This window comes from Neomonachus schauinslandi, chromosome 14 (genome assembly GCF_002201575.2).
Source record: "Neomonachus schauinslandi chromosome 14, ASM220157v2, whole genome shotgun sequence".
In the NCBI taxonomy this organism is placed as follows: Eukaryota; Metazoa; Chordata; class Mammalia; order Carnivora; family Phocidae; genus Neomonachus; species Neomonachus schauinslandi.
The window spans coordinates 57,455,641-57,478,953 of record NC_058416.1 but is presented as its reverse complement, the minus strand read 5'-3'; the positions used below and the strand labels follow the sequence as shown (position 1 = coordinate 57,478,953).

Sequence of the window (23,313 nt, the reverse complement as noted above, 5' to 3'; positions counted from 1 at the left end):
GGGTTTCTTGGTTTGCCTGCACAGCTCAGCAGTTGTGTTTAAATGGTTAACATTTATGACACACAGATATTGGGGGAAATATTGAAAATTAAAACGTCAGTTCTAACATGATACAGCTGGAAAATGATGCAAAGAAAAAATATTGGAAAATTAAGGACAGGCTTACATGAAAGATTACTAATTTACATGGAACAGCCTGGGTGCTATTAGAAATGTGGCAGCGAGTAAGGAAAATAGATCATCTACCATCTGCAGACAATTAAACCCAAAACTGCTGCTGCATAATATTTTGAAATACCCCTCTGCACCATTCAAACAGTGCTGCTCCTTATAACTAGACAACTGTAGCAACTGGATTCAGAAGTGGGATAATTGTCTTTCACGCATTGTTAATGAAAACTTCCTAGTCTTGTTAAGTGAGATGAATAAACTACCAGTTGGGTCAGAACATGGAGGACTCCTGAGGTACTACAGAGATAATTTTCTTGATAGGATAGAGTATGCAGTTTTCCATCCTGATATAATCAATTGCAAACAGTAAAATGTAATTTCTAAGACCTGTTACAAAGTTGGTACCAAGTTTATACATGTAACGATTGCTTGGGTATAGACTACTGTTGTTCAACCAACATTCCTGTGTGGTTTTCTATTACTTACAGGAAAATGTGACCTACTCTGCTTTTGAGCACAATTGTCTGATCAAAAACAGAGCATCTACCCAATACTGAAAAAGGTAAACAATATGAACAAAAAGTTACTTGAAAATGGCTATGTTGGGCAGCCATGTATTCACAACTAAAGGAAAGGCAAATTGCAATCAGAGGCTCAAAACCCCCATGGAAAAGGTACATTATAGATATCAGGAGGGGTTTTTATATGATTTCTATGTTCTGCCTTCTAAAGCGTTCATTTGTGACTATTATTTTTAGTTACCAGGAAAAAAAAAACTAGATTCTGTTACAAATTACCTTAAAAAGGAGTCAGCTGGCCCACGTCCTACTTTTGCAAACAAAGTCTTATTGGAACACAGTCAGACTTAACTGCTTACACATCACCCACGACTGCTCTTGTACAGCAGTGGGAGAGCTGAGTAGCTGTGACAGAGACCATATAGTTCACAGAGCCTAACATATTTACCCTCTGCCCTTTGCCTAAAAATTTGCTGCCCCCATCTTAAAATATCAATAAAAATGCATTACAAAACAGAATACTGCTAAATTTGGTAAGGTAAAGTCAGAAATCCCAATCCTCTGCTTTGAAGACAGTATCTGATAGTAGCTGATAAATTTAGGGTCTCTTTTAGGCTCAAAGGTATGAATGGAAGAGCAAAAAGTGGATCAGACTTGCAAAGTATCATCTCAGTTGCATGTGGTGGGGTCTTCTGGGATGTGAGGAACCAGTATTTACCAAACTCTTTGGCATGACTTTCGTGATTCTTGGAAAATGAGTTTGGATCAAATAATTTGGGAAACATAGGGTTGGACAAAGTTAAACAGGTTTTCTTTTCCTTAGTAACTTCTCAGGGGCCTGGATTGTACTCATGACGCACATTGGGAAGACTATTTCAGATCAATCAAAGAAAATATTTTCTCTACAAAATGCTGAATGACAAATGTAGATCATATCTATATTTCTATTTCTAAATCCATAGCTAAATGATAGCAGATTAGCATAGATGAGTGGTCTTACTATATAATTTGTTTTCTCCTGTATTGAATATGAGTAATTAAAAGGAATCTTAATTAGCTTTGCATGTCAACATTCCTTTCAGCTCTTTTATCAGTGTGTTTTCATTCTGTAGCATTGTGGCCTAGAAACTATGGTGTTTCTTTGAACAAAACAGTGAATAGGAAAACAGTCTAGAGAAACTTCTTCTCAAAGAGCCTAGTGATTAAAAAAAGAAACATTCAAATTTCTGAATCTAGTTAGAATTGTATCAGGACAATGGAAATCCTTCAAAGTTTTCTGAAGGTCTTCCAGCAAAGCATACGCACATTGCAGTACAAACATAAGTTAAATAAAATACTGAGCTTAAAAACAGTGAAGCATTTTTTGCACCAAAAATTCATCTTAAAATATGACAAAAAATAATGTTTTTTTTCTTTTTGTTTAAGACTTAGACTCCTATAATGCTTTTGAAAAGAATTTAGCATGTGTTCTCATGAAGTTTTTGTTTCAAGTTGTAGTTATACTGCTGTTAGCCAAATCACAGCAAAGAAAGGAGTAAGTACACACATATGACTCTAGCCCCCATACACTAAAAAAAAGAAACAAACAAAAAAAACCCCAAACTTTTATGAACTCAAAATCCTTAAAAATTTAAAAGTGATATATTTACATACTAGGAAGTCTCACAGATTATACTACGCCTAACATTTAGTAGGTGCTCACATACATTTTAAAATAAATGTTTAACAAGAAAGCCCCCAAATGGCTATACTGTCAAGGAGAAAGACAGAAGGTATCATGTTATGGAAAATATTATTTTATGGAAGATTGATGCAAAGTATACAGTTTAAACTGATTATTATATCAATTAGAATGGATATACCTCATTTAATATGAGAAGTCTAAATTACCTACAAGACAGATTTTGATTTTTAAGTGTATCCTGTCTGTTTAGAATTGATAATGAACAAAGCCTTCCAGAACGAGCATAAAGAGTTTCAACCCTACCACTGACCACAAGGCAACCATAAGGTATGCAAAAGTCAAAGAAAATACATACGCTAACTGCTAAGACACAGTTGGACCAAAGTGGTCTTGAAAAGAATCCAACTATAAAAATGTGAATGTGATTAAAAATCAAAATAAACTAAGAGAATCTAAGAATAGCTAAAAGCTATTCTATTAACTCCACCATAAAGATTGAGGGTAACATCCAAACATCATGCATATTCTATTATTGTAATGTGTCTTTATCTTTTAACTCAAGAGATAGAATATTCTGTGATGCGTTTGCCTATAGCCAACAATAAAAATACAGTCACGTATACCTGTGAGGAATCTGGATGTATAAATTAAAGGGTACAGGAAAATATAGGCAATCCCCCATACATATGGTGATAGGTAAGAACACACCTTAGGGTTTTTTCCCATGTCTCATTTTTATGAGGCTTTATATTTGAGATGATTAGTGTCAAAATAAACCTGTAGAATATTATTAAAATAATCACAACATTAAATGTATAAACAGTATGAAATATATCTTTAAGAGACATACCCATACTTGAAATTACAAACTAGGTTCCTATGAAAACAAATCTACCTCCATAGTTTCTCTATAATACTTGTCAACAGTTGTTTCATGAGAACATCGACATCTTTGTAAATTCAAAATGCTGCTCAGGAAAGTGGTTTAGTGCCTGGAAATTCAATTAATCCACCACACTGTCAGCCAGCCACATGTGGCAAAAACAGAAAGTCTGAACTCTTTTAAATTTCCAGCATCTTTACTGCAGGGGACCAGTAAGGTTATTAGAACTGCCTATTTCTCTGTTTTGACTAAGTAGTCAAGATGGAATGGCTTCCTGCACTGCTGAAAGAATCTTTAGCATGAATAAAGAAAAATGATCTGACTGTAGTGGTGTGGGGTGGGGGCATTAGACTGTGTTGTAAAGGAAGTTCATTGAATCTGTGCATGTAGAACATAATAAAATAAAATAGTACGGGACAGTTCAGTTCCAACTGCAAGGAGATATTTTCCCAAGGTGTCCTCCTGTATTATGCTCTCGTGAATAGACATGACAATGTTACATAATTACTCTTAACATCGGTTCCCTTCTTTCCCCAAAAGAGTTGATGTGGATAGAGGTTGTTGCTATATCAATGTTTGCAAATGACTCAGAAAATATGAGTGGGGAATATTTAGTCAATCAGGTCATCTGATTGCCTAATCATCCTTGGGTGAACTGAAAAACAAATGACAATATTGATTAAATCTAGCTGATGAAAGAAAAGGATCCAAATCACCACTTAATCCAATCTATTGTGAAAACGGCCAACGTCAGATTTCCGTATCTACAAGCGTGTTACTTATATAATTGTTTAGCTATGTAGCTGAACATGATGACAGATATTTCACTGCTTTCAGAGGAAACTGGGCAGGGCCTCGATTTTAATCAAGGGGAGAGCAGACACTTATACAACGCAGTACCGTAACTGGATATATTAGAGGTTCAGCTGGGCGAAGAGCTGTGAAACATAGTGAAACACTTTGGGTCAGAGTCCAAAAGTTTGGAATTAAGCCCTGACCCACAGATTATCAGCTGAGTGACCTTGGTTAGTCAAGTTGTCTCTAAAAATACGCATTTTCTTAATTTAAAAATTAAAAATAGTAATACCTGCCTCCTTTCTCACAGTAATGCTGAAGAAATAGATAACGTGTGTATGAAAGTGCTTTCAAATCTTTCAGCTATGATGTTCAACGTAAGGCATTATAAATTAGGCACTGTGGAACTGGATTTACTCTTTCAGACCCCGAGGGGAAGGAGAATTCAATCCAGCAATTGGAGCATGGGCGGTGGTCTGGAGGTCTCAGGACATTGATACCTCATTCGAGGGTCTTCATAATACTGTAATAATTAATAGCTAAGAGCATATTACAGTTTATAAAACACAACCAATATCTGTAATTTCATTTATTATTAATTTATTCCTAAAAATAAAGGCACTTAATCAGGTACAATATGATATAAAAAACTGAGTGTTTCGAAATCAATATAAATAGATTGTTGGAAACAGAAACTATGAGCCCATGAGACTAACAAAATACAAATGACGTGAGTACCTGACACAGTGCTTGGCACATACCATGAAACTAAGAAATATCTGTCGAGCTAACTGAGTAAAAAGGTCATATATCTTCATGAAATAAGAATTCAACGAGAAGTTTAAAAATGCAGATGGACGTCCATGACATATCCAACTATGCTCCCTGAGAGGGAAACAACAAAAATAAGATATTTTTATCCAACAGAACACAAGTGATTGCCTACAACCCGATTACATCTAGTACCACAGACCTGACGGTGCCTTCAAGCCATCATTTCTAAATTAAACCACACAGAATTCATTGTGCTCAGGGTCACTCGGATGGTCTGAAAGGGCGTGTTCAACCACAAGTGTTAATTTATAATGCCTCGTTTTAATGCAGGACTTTACATTTCTCAAAGCATTTTCTCATATGCTTCCCATATGCTGGTTAAAACCACGCTGCAAGGTTGAGAAGATGACCTTACAACTCATGCGCACACACAACTATACTCTCTTTTTCAGAAGGCTGTGTGTGGTGAGCTTATGCTGGTTTGCCCCAGCCACTTCTACATCTGGTCCTTGATCACATTTTCTCAGAAGTTTAACCAGGTCTGGGAAACAGAAGTTCCACTAACATCATCCAGTTACTGGGTTCAACAGACCCATCATCAGCAAAAAAAGCCCATGCTCTCCCCTGGGGAGAGCTCTTATAACTAGGTATTTGCTTAAAACTAGCAGGCAATATTTTACTACTTTGCACATGAAGATTCATTAGTCATAGTACTCCTCTGGTTTAAAAAACCTGTACTAAGATCACATAGACATTGTTTTTATTTTAAAAGAATTTTGAAAAAGCTAACCATTGAAAACTGCTTGGAACACAATTATATGATTCCTTATTTTAAAAAGTATCTACATGAAATAGTGAGTCAATGTTAACTGCTAAGACTCTAATACACACCCACCCACCCATACACACACTTCTTTCAATGAAGTTAACATTCCAAGAAGTTTTGAAATACCATCTAAATTTTTAAAGGACATAAACTGGGAGAGCATCCCACAGTTTCAACCTACCTTTTGTGGCCACTCGGACACAGTCTATTTTGGTTTCCTGTGTCAAATAAAGAGGGGAAAAAAAATCACTATTCGTGTTTTATTTAAAACAAATAAAACTATCTGTCATTCTATGTAAATGCCAATAAGGAATGATCTCATTGTTCTGAGTGTGGTGTTAATCACATGATGATTACTTCTGGAACCCCGCTCAGATACATGTTCACAAGATGATTACTACTTGAACCACGCTCAGATACATTTTCCAGCTCCAGAGCTGGCGGCCGTGGGCATTTCTGGAGTGGATGATGAATGAGGAGCTACTCCCAAACTGTTTCTGCCTAGTGGCCCTGGCTTCTTCAGATCCTTGCTTGCTCTCTGAGCAGATACTACTGGAGGAGAACTCAGGGTCCTAGATTCCCCCCCTTTTCACTGGCAAAAGTCAAGTCAGTGATACTTAAACTCATACTGTGAAGGAGGGTGGTATCTGGAAAACTCACACTTCTTTTTAAGGCGACTTATATCTTATATCTTACCAGAGTTCTGGGTTGGCCTGAACAGGAAAGGGGAAAAAATTCAGAAATGACTCCATAGTTGTTTTTTTTTTTTTTAAAGATTTTATTTATTTATTTGAGAGAGAGAGAATGAGAGACAGAGAGCACGAGAGGGAAGAGGATCAGAGGGAGAAGCAGACCCCCTGCCGAGCAGGGAGCCCAATGTGGGACTCGATCCCAGGACTCCAGGATCATGACCTGAGCTGAAGGCAGTCGCCCGACCAACTGAGCCACCCAGGCGCCCCATGACTCCATAGTTTTTATTTTGTTTTCATCTTATCTTTCTAAAGCTGTTTTCTCTTAGAAAAAAAAAAGATACCTAATTTAGTCACAGCTATAGGAAGTATAAACTCTCGTGAAACCAAAGAAATGGGATAGAATATGCTGAAAAGACGTGTATCTCACAAAATTTTAAATGAGCTGAATGTATGTGTTGTAGCTATACTATTTTCCTGTAAAATAGTAAGCTAAGCAGAATTGCTAGCCAACTTTTGATAGCAGGTAAAAACTGAAAATAAAAACCATCATGTTGACAATACATTCTTCCTACCAACACAAATACAAATATATTCATTTCTTTCCATAAATTTCTCTAGGTGAAAATAAGTTTAGAAAGAGAAAGAAAACCCCCATTTGTTCCAAGTTAAAACACACAAAAGCATGCCTTTATTTCTTATGACTATCTTCTTTAATCTATGTTCACATTAATAACTCTAAATAGCCTAAGTAAATAGCCATCTATAAAACTTACCCCATTGGCTCTACTAGCAGCTTGGAAATAAATTCTGTAGCTTTTATGGGGGAGAAGGGGAGTGTTCCAGTATCCATTGTATGTCTTATTATCACCAATAGTAAAAGGCTGAGCAGCTTGGAGACTGTTCGCTGGGAATTCTGCAGCAAAGTAGTACTGTGAGTTCAGTATTGACGCATTCTGGAAGTGAATTGGCACAGGGTAGCACTTCAAGATTTCTGTTGTCTTTTTAGTTCTTCGAGGACGTTCTTCCTCAACAACTACTTGATAGACGCTAGGGGAAAAAGAAGCACTATCAGTGATATTTTATGATAATTGAGCTGATTCCCTTTGCCTTTAATTGGGGCCCACCGGATATTCAAAATAAAGAATGCACTGGATATAGTCAATAATAAGTGCCTAGTACATAATGGATACTCACTCAACACTTCAACACTTGCTCAATGTAAGAGCGGGAAGGAGCTTAATATTCTCCCATAGAACTTTCTCACCTCTGATAATACAACATATTGAGGGAAACAAAGTTCATGAAAATTAAAAAAAAATTATATAACAATCTCTGCTGTTTATGTGAGCAGGACACTAAAATAATGTTTTTCTCACATGTAACTCAATTTACCTAATAAGTGAAATTATATTCACTGTAAGTTTATTTTTTAAAAAAAGGCAAAGTATTATTTTCTTCAATCACAGCTGTATGAATGCACGTGAAGTTTTAACAAGTCACAAAACACAATACGTAATTCATGTTTAAGTAAAGTTTAACTTCCCATATTTTCTTATATTCTTTTGCCCTTCACCATATCAGATCAATGGAAAGAGATGATGTAAGGAGAGCAAAGAGACTGGAATTTCAAAAGCCCTGGAGTTACAAGCAGTTTCTAAGAGTAGGTCATGAACCAGGTTTTCGAATTATATATAAAGATAAGATGGGGATGAGCATGCTCCGAAGATGCCTGCAAGGATAGGTGTCCCAGCACCTACCCCCCTTCCTCCCTGCCCCCTTCCAATGTCTGAATTTCAAAGTAGCCATAGGAGAATGGGACAAATCTTGAAGGGATGGATGTTTCTATTAAGATATATATTTTACCAGAATGATGAACATTTGTGCAGTTTTGGTGAAAAAAAGTTTCTGATACTGAGCAAAACTAACACTTGACAGCAGCTTTCAAGAACTGAATCAGAATAGATTGATTCTGGCAAGGAAATGTAACTTGTTCTCACTGTATCAGAAAAGCACCACGACTCCCTGGAACAATGCTGCAATCCTAGAGTTGCTCATACGGGTCCTCATTATTGCCCAAGAAGAGCAGGAGAGAGGTGCCTAACAACCCCACCTGCCTGGGGAGGGCCTGGAGAGGTCCCTCTTTGGGTGTTGCCCTTGTGAACTCCGAATATACACTCAGTGAAATCACCTATTTCTGGGAGTACAACTACTTAACACATTCCATTACAGGAATGCAATGTAGCAGCTGCAGTTCAGTTTGTAATTCTGTCCAAATAAAAATCAACTGTTGTAGAACATCAGAATGACTGCTAGACAGGTAGTACAATAGGATTACAGTACAATGATAAAGCAAATTCTGAGTGTGATGTAAACTTAAATAAAAACCAGAAATACTTCCTAACCTCTTAACATTAGAGACTTTCTATTGGTTATGTAAAACACTCCGCCAAATCTGGTAGAATTCTCACTGTGTGATGGATCTGACATGAAAGGAAGAATCATCCTCTATGGAGGACAAGGAACACATATGGAGGTAAAGTGGACTTTGATTTCTCACCCCCTTCTCCCTGACTTCCTACATATATGGTTAGATGTGGTGATTTTAAAATATATCTGCAACTTCTTACACATAGCCCATCAAGAATGGGGTTGGCCAATCTTAATGACAACATACAACCAAAAGAATGTAACAGTGGGACAATGGGTAACTCTCAAGGCATTGGTCAGAGGAGGTCATGCCATCTTCAGCCTGGTTCCCCAGGGAAGATAGTTTTCTGGAAGAAAAAGCCAGCCACCATGTATATGGTCCAATCACCCTGAACCTGCCACAGTGGAGAGGCCACATGCAGGCACTCTGTTCTGCAGTCCCAAAGAGCTCCCAGCCAACAACTGGCATCACTGATGCCCATGTGTGTGGACCATTGTGGAAGGCCACATGGCTGAACATCACATGATGGCAGCCCCAAGACCCCAAGCAGGAACTGTGCAGATAAGCCTTTGCTGGCCCACAAAATCATAGCAAAATAGAAATGTTATTTTCAACTGCTGAGTACATTTGCCCAGAGAGCAAATCTAAAGATTTATTTATTTATTTGAGAGAGCGAACAAGCATGAGTGGGGGGAGGGGGGGAAGAGAATCTTCAAGCAGACTCCCAGGTGAGCGTGGAGCCAGACATGTGGCTTGATCTCACGACCTGAGATCATTAAAGTTTAATTTATGCGAGATCATCACCTGAGCCGAAACCAAGAGTCAGATGCTTAACTGAGTCACCAAGGGCCTCTCAAAATTTCACTTTAAAAACAACTCTGTAAAACTCATATACTACACAAAGTGGAAATGTGAAGATACATATGAAGAAAAAATTTGCAGAAATTATTCCATACAGGAAGTGCTAGGCTGGGAGACTTGCACAGGTCAGCTTTATTTTCCTTTACATATCAGTAAAATATTACTGGTGTGAAAACTGGGGTTCAGAGGTGAAGTGCCTTTTCCATCTGGGGCTCACAGGTGATGAAGTAGCAGACGTGGTCTCATGACCATCAGACAAGGCAGTACTAGCATCACCTGTAAAAGCCCTGGTTAAGGGGCTCATGTGAACTGTCTGCCCCATGGGCATCTTCCCCTCTTATGCAGACACAACTGACACACAAACTGGTCCCCACCTACTTCCCAGAATCAACTGACTTTGAGTATTGTATATTCTTTCTCGTTTATCACATAAACAGAGCTATAAATGGTAATTTCACCTTTGACCTCAACTCACTCTCCCATCTCTTTCTGAGTCATTAATAATTTCCAGGGAGGATGCTCCTGGATCTGCAGTTGAGGCCAGCACCTGGCTGGTGTCCTCTCCAGCTCTTGATCCCAACCAGCAACTCTGTCACCAATGGCACCAAGGACAGTAATCACTCACTTTTCATTTCCAACTCCTCTAGATGAAAGACTAGCACAACCACTTTCAGACTGTCCAAGTGCCACCATCTTGAATTCTCCTATCACAAACACCTTGTCCTCTATTCCTTCACCTTGGCCTGGACCCAAGTTTGTTCTTGAAATGCTGTTCTCCCCAACACACAGAAATCCTTCGCCACTCTCAGCAGATGACCCTACGTCATAAAAAGATTGAGACCCTCTCATGAACCTTCTCTCAGGGGCTTATGATCTGCTCCCCCATTTTGATGTACTCTTGCTTTGCTCCACACTCACAAAAATATGTTTCTTGTAAAGACTACTAATCATTTGTGTCTATTTATCAATATTTTCAAAAACCTCACAAGTTCCTGGAGGAACAGGTCTGTGATTTAGTCATCTCTATCTCAGCACACTCTGAAGTGGACGATGAGGCACATATTTTTGAAAGCATAATATAATCCACAAGTAATTTCTATTTTATATACATTATATGTAGTGGTAGGGAAGAAATACACTGGTAATCACAAATATGCCCTGCTTTACTAAAATTTAATACTAAGTTTATTTTGTATTCCTTTCTTGAATACCCAAGTGCAAAGAGAAGAAGAAATTATCAAGAAACAGGTTTCATGGAGTGCCTGGGTGGCTCAGTCGTTAAGCGTCTGCCTTTGGCTCAGGTCATGATCTCAGGGCCCTGGGATCAAGCCCCGCGTCAGGCTCCCTGCTCCGTGGGAAGCCTGCTTCTCCCTCTCCCACACCCCCTGCTTGTGTTCCCTCTCTCGCTGTGTCTCTCTCTGTCAAATAAATAAATAAAATCTTAAAAAAAAAAAAAAAAAGAAAAGAAACAGGTTTCATGATGAGAGGATGCTGGTTAGATTATAAGTTTATGCAAGAAAACCCACGATTAAATAATGAGCCCTGAGAGAATCAAACACTGACTCCTCTGTTTTTCTATCCCCTCTCACACCTTCATCTCTTACTTCCCATTCATCTTTTCCCCAACTTTGCTAGTATGTGTGCTGTGCTGTGTGTATATTTACTCATTTATTAACTTAAGAAATGTTTTTGAACACCTACTATGTACCAGGCACTGCCCTATTTTAACTTGAACAATATGATATTTGACATTTCCTAATGAAAGAAAATTTTGTTTTGTGACTTAAATGCCATCTATGTGAATATGGGCGGAAGAAATTAATTTTTCCAAGCAGGAATTTTGTGAGGATTAGATGAAAACTTGAGAATTAAATGATCATTTAATGGGTCCCCACTGCAGCCAGCTGATATGTTATACACTCTGCTCCACTCCAGATATATTACTTTTTAAATGGCTACCATCTACCCATCTTCAGATATATTAAAGGAAGAACTAAGTTGACTAGAGCAATTTCAGACCTAAAATGTCTTTTCATCCTTGCTCCACAAGAGAAATTAGATTTGCAAGCATCCAGACCTCAAATCTATTTGCTCTTTAATAATTTAAGCACTGAAAGGTCAAGCAGCTCTTTTCTATTCCCCTTTATCAACGTCCAAGCGCTAACGAAAAATAGCTAAATGGGCAATGTGTGCCCAATTGCCACACATTGCTGTCTTCCTGATGGAAATTAACACATTATTGGCACCTAGGTCAATGGCACCTCAACAGAACTCTCTGATATGTTTTTCACTGGTGCAAATAACATTATTTCACTAGTGAATTTCATAAAATCTGTCCAACCACAATTGCAATCTCAAAAAGTAGCTTTGAAAATCTTTCTCTCTGAATGGTTTTTCTAAGAAGATGATTAAAAAGCAAGTTCTCAAGGATGGAAAACCAAGCAGAAGTTTCTAGCTTAGTGAGCTGAATTAAAATTCTATTATCCTTTTAATGTATTACTCATGCTCCCTTTGTTTATTAAAGTTACACCATCCCTATCCTGATTCCTCCACTATTCCGGAATTTAAAGTAACATAAAATCTTCCTATGGCATTTGCAATATGAAGGCACAATCCATAGTGAAGATGAATCTGCCAAAAATGTGACATCACTATACCATAACTTTCTTATGGAATGAAATTTAATTTAAAGTTTAATTTATGCGAGGCTTTCCTACAACAAAACTCTAAGGCTTTTACAAGGAGGATAAGAAATCTGCATTTATATAGACTAGCACATGAAGTATAACCTAGAGAAGAACATCGGAACATCTTTCATGTACTCTGTTAAACCTGAAAGTTCAAATGTGATGAGATATTTTTGTTTTTTTCTAACTTTGAAGACGTTGAGGGGGAAGCCTGCTGCAGAGTTGAAATTGACTTTAAAATTTTGGTCTTAATTCATTTCAAGATTAAACACCTTAGTTGTTAAGTCCATTTTTCTTATCCACTTATTCTATTTCTTATCAGCATAAAATATTGGAAGGTTATCCAACCGGATAGCAGAACAGGGGGTGAGGAGGAGTGGGGAGAGGGAGAGAAGTTAACAATCCATTTCATTGTTGCTTTTGCTAATCCTTTAAAGTCCGCACTTCTGATCATTTCAAGGACTTAGAATATTGTTCATTTCATGGTACCTAATAGTGCCTTTTAGCTTGATTTGCAATTTTTGGTAAAACCATATATTCTGTATGTATAAAAAAGAATAAAGACTGGTATTTCTGTCTTCCTGAAGATTACTTTTTGGGGGGCAATAGAAAATGAAAGTATAAATTAGATGCAAAGCATGTAAAATAAATGTGTAATTAAAGTTTACTGCCATGCAACAACACAGAATTTATTTTCTTCCTGTTTTTGGTTTGATCCTTCCCCTTCCCAAACCAAAGTTTGGTCCTAAACCTGTCAACACTCACTGGAACAACACCCTAATAATTCAAACAACCTCGTACAACTAAACTAAGCTTTAAAAGTATTGTCACCAGTTAAAAATTAGGGGGATAAAAGGTCAGTTCAATATGTTCAATATGTTTACCACCATGACCAGGATTCTTCAGAGTCCTTCATGTAACACTAGCGCTGAGAGTTGCTGACCTGACACAGTCCCCCGTTCATTAAGTCACTAAATGATGACTGATAACTAGTTTTGCACAGAGAGTGGGCACTGGGTAACACACCACACAGCATAAATAGATCTGGGGGGTTGAATATTTTATGTTAGCAACTTTAATTCCTATTTGTCCTACTCTGTTCCAGATTAAGATTGGCCATAAATTGCTTTGGAATATTTGTGGGACACCACAAATATATTTTACGTTCTCTCAGCCATAATTCATCACAAGGAGCTTGCCTAGCATCCGTAAGTTACTGGTGTTTTGTGTGTCTGTGTGTGCGCGTGCACGTGTGTGTGCATGCATATATGTGTGCATGTGCAAGCATGCCTGAGCGTACGGTCCGATACCCTGCTGCTCTGCTAGTTAGTGATAAAATCTGATATAATAAAATATTAATTACAGCTGAAAGGTTGGGTGAGAAATATGAAGTCAATTACAGTTCCATATTGTGAACAAAGGGCAGGAAGAAAAAAATCCTTTAGTTATGGAGGTTTGGGATAATAAAGGAACAACTAAAACATTAGACTCAGGCTGAGCAGCTCTGTAAAAGGCCACCTGTTATTAATCTTCACAACAGGCACCAAATTTCAAGTAAATTAGTCCTAGGTGGAACCTCTTTAAGAATGATTTCTCCCCGTTTTAACAAACGAAGACATTTTCCTTTGCAGATTTTATTTCACTTAAGCTAATCATAATTTAATCATCACAATTTCATAACAAACATATGATGGTAAAAACTGTAATTCAAGGTCGGCTACTATTATGAAAGTATGTTTTCTTAAAAAGCACTAGTGATTTGAATAAAAATGGAAATCAAATACCATCAAAGCCACACTAAATGTTTTCATTATTGCATGTTTGTATTATATTCAATTCAGAATCTTTCGGTCCCTAAAAGGAATAATACTGCAGACTAGGTGAGCTGGAAAATAAATGCCACCATCCAAAAGGCAGGGAAAGATAATTCTCATATGGTGTTACTCATATGTGGAATATAAGAAATAGTGCAGAGGATCATAGGGGAAGGGAGGGAAAACTAAATGGGAAGAAATCAGAGAGGGAGACAAACCATGAGAGACTCCTGACTCCAGGAAACAAACTGAAGGTTGTGGAAAGGGAGGTGGGTGGGGGATGGGGTAACTGAGTGACAGGTATTAAGGAGGGCATGTGATGTGTGAGCACTCCATGTTATATGCAACTAATGAATCATTGAACACTACATCAAAAACTAATGATGAACTGTATGTTGGCTAACTGAATTCAAATTAAAAAAATTACAAATAAAAAAACAAAAAACAAAAACAAAAAAACAAAAGGCAGGTGAACCAAAGGTGGGTGCCATGGAGAGAACACTGAACTGGGAGTCACCATACCATAGGCAAGTGGGTCCAGCTTTGCCACTAAATCATCGACTAACCAATAAGATCCTTTCAAGATCTAATATTTTATAACTCCTGGCACAAGATTAGGCAAGTCTCTACATCAATACGTGAGAAGACAATTATTTCATTCATGTGTCCTCCATCCTTCCTTTTTACAATATTTATCATGTTTCACAAGCATGGTACCAGGCACGAGGGAAGAACAGGAGGAGGAATTTGGCACAGACTGTCCCTGTCCTTGAGAAGACCAGCCTAAGGGTATTAGAAATAGGTCACTCAAACAAACAACTGCTGTGACAGGGACCTGATCTGGGTTTGTACCAAGTGTAATGGAATGCAGGGGAAGAGTGATGATGTTTAAGCCAAGCTCTTACAGCATCTCTTCATTGAGGACATCTGGGCTGGACCTAGTGCCTGAACATTCCCACCAGTAACACCCAAAGACTGTTGTCCTGCCTAGAGCCACCAGCTTTCTTCCCAAATTAAAGGCATGACAACAAACAAAAAAGCTAATGTCTTTAGATTCCCTATATAGTCCCCATTCTCTCCAACCACTGGTGCTAACAAAACCCCACCGGAGTTCCAACAAGCTTTAACCTCAGACTCACTAATGCCTGCTTGCAACAGCTTCCAAGAACCTGTAAGGACCCTTTATCAATAAATAGTACAGCAGACTGAAGGTAATGGGCTGTGCCCTAGGTTGGATACCTCCCCAAGTGCTGCCCCAAGAGTTCCCTGAAAACTGCCTTAGAGGGCATGCCAAGCAGGGCTCCTTGTCTTGACCCCCATGGCCACCTGTGAGGACCAAGACCTGAGCTGCCTCTGCTCTCTGGGGGTGGGTGGGGAAAGAAGCCCACAAACATGCAGTCCTGGTCTCTGTTCCGCTCTACGTAGCTCTCTCCAAATCGCTGTCAGCAAATTTGCAACTATTCTTTCTGCCTTGTATGATCAATCCTCAGGTTACGATCGTTTCTCAATGTCAGTATTTCAATTGATATCCATGTTAATCATTAAGGTCAAATCAAAATACTACAGCTGTGGGTCTTTTTTTTTTTTTTTTAGAGATTTTATTTATTTATTTAAGAGAGAGAGAGAGAGAGAGCGCGTGCACAAGCAGGGGGAAGCAGCAGAAGGAGAGGGAGAAGTAGGCTCTCCACAGAGCAAGGAGCCCGATGTGGGAATTGACCCCAGGACCCTGAGATCATGACCCGAGCTGAAGGCAGACGCTTAACCAACTGAGCTACCCAGGTGCCCCTACAGCTGTGTTCTGTTGTGTTTTGGGGTTGGGGGTGGTTGTCAAGTTTGGCCCTGAGAGCCATTTCCGGCTGCCCCTGTCCACCAGCAGCTTCTCTGCTTTACGGAAGGCCCAGCTGCTGTCCTGAGCATGGGGGCCTCTGCTCCCTGGTGCACCTGCCGCGGAGGCCCTGGTAATAACACCGGAGCTCTGATCTAATACATAGAATCCTTCAGAGGAGATTATGTTGAAGAGGAGAAAATCTGAAAAATAGGGGAAGGAAAGCTATGCACTATATTTTCATGCACAAAAAGCAAGTTTGAAATGGAGTTTGAGGGAAAGTTAAATTAAGTTTCATTGTATAAATGCTCAAATACATCTACTCTATTATTATTATCTTCCCTTGCCATTTTTAAAGCTTCTTTTCAAGGGTTCTTGAAGAACAAACTTAGTTTCCAAAATGAATTTTCAAAGAGATGACTGACATTGTCATCCTAGAAGCAACATTAATAAAAATGATCTTTGTTTCCTGGCAGTAAAGGAATCCAGAGTATTATTTTTTAATACAATAAAATTCACCTAAAATCAGGTGGGGGAAGGATGGTGGTGGTGGTAATAAGAGATTTAGCACCTTTTGTTAACACACACTGTTGCAATTCAGCTATAAGAAGTAATAAAAAAAACCAAGCCCAATATAGTAATATAAAATTGAAGTTTTACCATTGAATGACATTTTGGTCTTTGTGATTATGTGTATCCCAATGAAAAAAAGGAAAAAAAATTAGGTTGGAAGTCAGATATTTAGAGCTCTTCTCCTTAAAGAATTTAAGGAATAGAACCAGATAGAACCTTTCAAAAGATTCAAGCACTGACAAAAGAACATTTAGCCCCCAAATTTATGATGCTCCTGTAGTTCACATTTCTTCAAGAAATAAGAGGGAGCAATTAAAAGGCCACTAATAAGCATTTCAAAAGAACTGGTATCTTTTTTTCTTCATTCTCTGGAGACTATTAAGAATGGTGAAATGAAAAAGAACACATATATCAACAACAAAAAAGACTGATTTGATTAAAACAATCCAATACACTAAAGCAAATTTGTTTAATCCAAGTCCTCCAAGTACTCAAAACTGTACTGCTAAACAATGAGTAAGTTGTAATGGGAGTTGAGCTTCACCAAAAAAAGAAACAAATAAGTTGGTTTCAAAATAATAATGAAGAGAACAACATGAAAAAACCCTCCTAACCTCTAAGAGGTAACAGGGATAAACCCCAAAGATTCCAACGATCATAATCTAAAATCGAAGGTATAATTAACATGTTTTCTTAACACTAGAAGAGACAATGAAGAGAGGATATTAATTTGCGATGTGGCCCACGTCTGCAAAGGAAGGCGTAACCAGGCTGGGTTCCTGAGAGAGTCTGCAGGGAAGAGGTCTATGGGCCGAGAAGGGACGCTCCTGGGAGGGAGCACGTGCCTGACGTGCATTTGGCTTCACTGGTCACATGGGGCTGCACAGGGAGAGTTCACCTCCCCAGACCTTAGTACCTCCTGTGCACAAGGATGCTGGCATCTGATGAGGATGTCTGCTCTTGATGGTTAGAAACCATTTCATAAAGGACCAAGCATTGGCCTGGCACATGATAGCTACTCAGTCCAAGTCATAATAATTATTCATTTTTTATTATCATAATTATTATTCCTGTATGACAGACTGCTCAGATAATAACTGAAGTTCAGGAATATTATAGTAGGACCTAGTGGGCAGAAGGGGCCACCACATTATCTAGTTAATGTTATTGCCATCAGTATAGGCCAGAATAGCATCAATAATAAATAAGAAAAGCTTTCCTACGTTAAGCAGATAACATCTGTGTTAGATACTATCCTGAGTGCTTTGCTGACTGTTACTCTTTCAGCTGTCCTCTGAGGTAGATTATTACTCATATCTGACTGATGAGGGGAATGGGACTCAAAAAAGTTACATGACCTGCCCAAGGTTAACAGTGTAAACATGCACCAGGATTTAAACCCAAGACCATCAAACTCCATGCGGTGGTTGGCTACATTGTTTATGATTCTGAATACCTTTGTGCCTTACTTCCCAGAAAAGAGCTGGTATTTGTAACTTCTCCATCCAATAGTGGTTGACAGAACACAAGGTCTTCTGAAACTGTGATGATTTTTTGAAATGAATGTACAGTATTAATACACACAGCTCTTACAACTTCCATAAAATTACTGTCAAAACATGGGTTACCTTTAGAACATAGATCCTATTTATTTATAATTTTTTAAAGATTTTATTTATTTATTTATTTAGAGAGAGTGCGAGCAGGGGGAGGGGCAGAGGGAGAGGGAGAGAGAGAATCTCAAGCAGACTCCGTCTACACTGAGCATGGAGCCCAATGCAGGGCTCTATCTTCAACCCTGAGATCATGACATGAGTTGAGACCAAGAGTTGGGAGGCTTAACTGACTGAGCCCCACCCATGCACCCCTAGAACATAGATCCTATTTAAGTGATAATCACAGTAAATGGGCATAAATGTTAAAGGACAGTGATAATTAGAAATCTGAAGTTTATTATCAAAAGCAGGGAATAAAGGAATCCAGACTAAATAGCAATCTAGCCAACATGCTTTGTTAAGCAGATCTTGATATCATAGTTTTACCCTTTTTAAGCACTACAGTTTACAAAGAACTTTTGCTTGAATTAATCTTCCTGACAAGGCTGTGAGATAGGTGGAGCGTGTACTGGACTGCAGTTTTAGAACTGAAGAAAGGCCCAAAGTTCACAGGATAGCCCAAGGTCACAACCCCAAGGCTTCAGGCCATGCCAAATGTTCTTTTAATTAGATGAAGTCCTAGAATGATTTACATCAGAGACATCAAATTCCACTCACTTCAGTCATTTGGAGAAAACTCAGAGTGTACCATGGAAGCACCTGCCAGCCTCCTCCCACCCAACAGCCCCCGGGTTTGGTGGGGGCCACGGCACCGAAGCACCCACCTGGGCAACCTGTTAACTTTCTGCCAGGAAGACTTATGGGTCAATTTTCCTTCCTCTCTGGCCCTGCCCCGGTGGTTGATCTAATGTGCAAATGCAATCATATCTCTGCCCCATTAAAAATCCTATAGTCCCATCATTTGCGTGTGTTGGGGGTTGTGGGTGAGTAGAGGAGGGAAGAAGAAAGAAGATTCCATCCTAAAAACACATCAACTGCAACCTGGCATGTTCTCAGCACTGAGCATATATTTACATCTTTTTAGGATGGCCAGAAGGGAGGCTGACCCAGGAAATGACTGGATAGAGACACTGTCCATGTTAAACAAAGTCTGGATATATCATGAGGGCAATGGTGAAACCCTGATGAATTATGGAGCAGGAGAGCGAAAGATCTGGGCAGCCACATTGTGCAGTGGGGACTGGAGAGCTGAGAAAGGCAAAAGCATGAACTAAGGCAGTGATGGGAGGATGGAAGTAAAGGGGGGGGCAGTGATCTCGAGAGGTGAGAAGCATGATAGCTTCCAAAGGAGTCAGTACAGATGTGCACGATTATAGGGATCTTCCTGATGGAATCTGAATTTGGAGTAATGGCTTATTTGATAGCTTTTCTGAATTCCTCTTCTAATTAAAAAAATGACAAATTGATTCAAGGGTAAAGGTAGGGTATTCTTTCATGCTTCTGTCCTATATGGACAGGACATGGTATATAACTTTTATTTAAGGATGGAAATATAAATTTAAAATCTTTCTTGTTCCCAACATGTCCAACTAGTTAAAAGGAGATTTTAGTCCTCTGGCTTCTTATCTATAGAAGTTACTTTTGCTCACAAGAAAAAGATGAGGTTCAATTCAATAAACATTTATTGCACACTTAATTAGGTTTGAGGTAGTGAATGATACTCAGAAACTAAATTATGAAAATTATTTTGTGATCCTTTTGCAGTTCCTATTACATTTACATGAATTTTACATGTAGGAAAATGCTCACTTTCAGCATTAAATGCATAAATCTAATCACTCCTGAGTGCTAGTCAAACCTCATTTACTCTGTGGGTGTTTTTAATTGTATTTACGAAGATGACCCCAGTTTATATCTCTTTACTTTCTCTTCTTCCAGGCGTTTCTCCAGGTTGTTCCTCTCTTGGATAGACCTGTACCTGCATTTAGCCCCTCACGGCTACCTCCTACTTCTCTTTTGCATTTCAACCTGAACAGCTTATCCTGATCCCTGGTTGAGATTTCATCCTCTGTCAGATGCTCTTGGAATACTCTGGACTTTTCTCTCCAGCTTGATCACCATCTTAGCACAGTGACTTGAACATAAAAGTGCTCAGTAGATATTTGGTAAATGAATGAAGAATGACTGAATAATAGCCAAATGTCAACTGTGAAATTTGCTCTAACACTTTGCAATGTGGCAGAGGACAAGAATGTTAGATACTAATAATGCAGAGAGCTCTTATGGCTTCTCATTGAGCAGAAAACACTTGCACCAACACTGGTCAAGATATTTACCTTCAGGGCAAAGCAGAGAAGTAGAATAACTAGGACACAGGGAACCACACCAAAGCGATGTGGTGATATGGAAAAACTCCCAGCGCTCCTGAGGTTCTGCTATCAAACAGGCTGACATCAAACAGGAGTATTAGTTAAGTAGCTGGAAACCAAATACAGGTGACCACCAAGCATCAGATAATAATATATTTAATGAAATCATTTTTGATGAAACAGAAGGCATGTCAGAATTTTTGTGGGCTTTAGTGTTCTCGCCATCAACAATCACACTGAATGTATTTATATGTGCTGGTGGATGAAATGTTCTGCTGATGGAAAACCACACTCATGATACGGCTATGCCCCCACAACAGGACCAAAAGTGCTGTCACAACCGGAAAGTGGCCAGATCCTCTCGGGGCTGCTCCTCAGCTCTGAAAGCCTGTGGCTCTAAGCAGCGCACTGGGTTGGCTTGCCCGCTCTGCGCCACACATGACTCGATCAGCCTCTTAGAACTTGGGATCTTTTCTCTCAGATATATGTGATTTTAGCACTTTAAAAAAGTAAAAATGAGGCATCTATAGTTAAATCAATTAGTCTTCATCAAAATTTCCAAGATCTTTGCTCCCAAAGGCTCTCAGTCTTAGCTCAGAACGCCTCTAGAAATTCATCCCTTAAATACCCTGGAATCAATAACTGTGATTAGGAAGACCTAGCAGCTCCTGAGAGCAAAGGGCATAGCGTCTTTGGGATTTGTAACTAAGGCGATGCAGTGTTCAGTTCAAGGCATTTGTAACCTTCTGGCGCTCTGGATTTACAACAAAGACTACTTGTAAATTATTCCACTGTTAACATTTACAGATGGTCCAGAGAGATGGGGGGAAAGCAGCATGTAACTTTCTCTATCGTCAGTGGAAAATGAGATCAACCTGTATGCTTACCTCCGTCACCCTGATGGATGGTTTCTGGGCGGCTGGTCAGTCTGGGTCAGGGAATGCAGAGCACTACCTGCTCTCACCTCTAGGGAGACAGTCATGCATAACTTTTGGCCTCTAGTGTACACGATACTCAAAGGCTTTCACGTAATCTGTAGTTTCAGTCTCAAGCACCTAGTTTTTCTGAGAGAAGCATGGATTCCTTTGAGACAGCAGAAACAAGATATAGTATGATCCAACACTTGGGTCTTCCCTGGCCCTAGGCAAGAACTAGCCACAACCATCCACTAAACAGACTGGTGCTCAGAGAAGCCTCTGCACTCTGGCTTTCAGTAGGCAAAGACACCAGGGTGTCCGTTCAGCAGGCATTGCATACACAACCCAGTACAGATTATAATCATCCCAAAAGCAGCGAGCACAGGTTCAGGGCAAAGGGGTTAGGGTGACGTAGCAAAAGGAAGGAAGCAAAAGGAGAAAGATCCAGAAGCTTCTCAGCAAGGAGGGGGACTAATAATGCCATGTTTCTATGGCTTGGGAAAATTGAGATTTAAAAATATTCATACAATTAGTAATTACCAATAAATTACTAGATAGTCATTGCTAAGATCAGCTTTCAGTTTCTAGTGTTCCAGTGTCCACTTTAACAATACTCTAAACAGTTAATATCACCAGTTGCTTTGGTTAGTCAATATGTTTTTCCCTCTAAAAAGGACTAAATGGTTTGGATTCCTTTAAATACTGTCTCTAATAAAAATTAACATGTGGCACCTGCAGGATCCCTTCCCTTCATGCCTAAAGTTTGGTAATTGGGCCCAGTGGAAAGGAAGAGTGGGCTCAGCACATCCACAAGCCACACTTCCTCTGAAGCTCTCCTATGCCGTGTCCCTGGCTAACCCTTCCCCCACTGCAGGGCTGATCTTCCTTACATTTTTTTCCTTGCCTAAAGCTCCTGAGTGACTACTCACTGCCGAAAGGCTACATCTCTACTCCTTGGCACGGAGCATAAGGCTGCCCAATCTAGCCCCGATCTCCCAATCTCCCTGCCCACACCCCCCCACCCCCCGCCCCTTCTACCACTCTAATTTTAACACACTTCTCATTCCCAGATCAGGCCAACTCGCTCAGTCCTCCTTGCCCTTTTGGAACTCATCTGTTTCACTCATTATTTATTCCCTGCCACACACTTAACCTCCTCTGCAAATTCCTCCCCAGGACATACATCTCTTGGACAATACCCATCTGCAAGATTCAGCTGCTTGGCTTCAGAGCTGCTTCTCTGAAGTCTTACCTGACCGTCCTGTGTACAACCCCTGCCCCTGGCCTCTCTGTGCCAGTCCTCATCCCTGTAATAGGCCACCAGATGACACGCTGGTCGCTCCCATCTAGATTGTTAACCCCTGAAGAGAGCCCATAACAGGCTCCTCTGTGTTCCCAGTACTCAGCACAGTGCCTGAAACCTAGTGAGTACTTAATAATTATAATCCTAACAACTCCTGAGATAGGGTGATATTACCTTGCTCTGCAAAGATGAGGGACCCGAGGCTTAGAGATGTGATTCTTCAGTCACACAGCTAGTCACTGAGAGAGCTGGGATTTGAAACTAGGTTTATTTAACTTCCGAGTATGTCCTTTCCCTATATCCTGGGGCTCATTTTAAAAGTTAGGTCCACAATTTATGTGACCCATAAAACAGAGTAATTATTTGAATATTACTCTTTCTTCCTTAGAATATGCCAAAGGAGGAAAGAGTGATTCTGCCTGCCCACCTAAAAGGTGATGCATGACACCTGACGCTATCTTGTGTCTCAGGTCACAATGGTCTTGATTATTGACAGATTCAGCAGTTTCTAATTAATTTAGAGCAAAGCGCTGTTTAGATATGGAAATTATACACTGACTTATAATAGGCTAATTTAAAATTATATTACTTTAAATTTATATTACAGGATCTTTGGATCTTAAGGTAAACTCTGTGC

At 39.3% G+C, this 23,313-nt stretch overlaps 1 protein-coding gene across 1 annotated transcript in view; it reads right to left on the bottom strand.

The window, feature by feature from the left end:
* PTPRM (protein tyrosine phosphatase receptor type M) overlaps positions 1-23,313 on the bottom strand; it is an 812,937-nt gene that overhangs the window by 267,309 nt on the left and 522,315 nt on the right. The window contains exons 12-13 of the mRNA XM_044921209.1: positions 7,117-7,390; positions 5,833-5,869 (exon numbers count right to left, since the gene is read on the bottom strand). Of these exons, the coding sequence (XP_044777144.1) occupies positions 5,833-5,869; positions 7,117-7,390 (311 nt within the window). The remainder of the gene's footprint in view (positions 1-5,832; positions 5,870-7,116; positions 7,391-23,313) is intronic.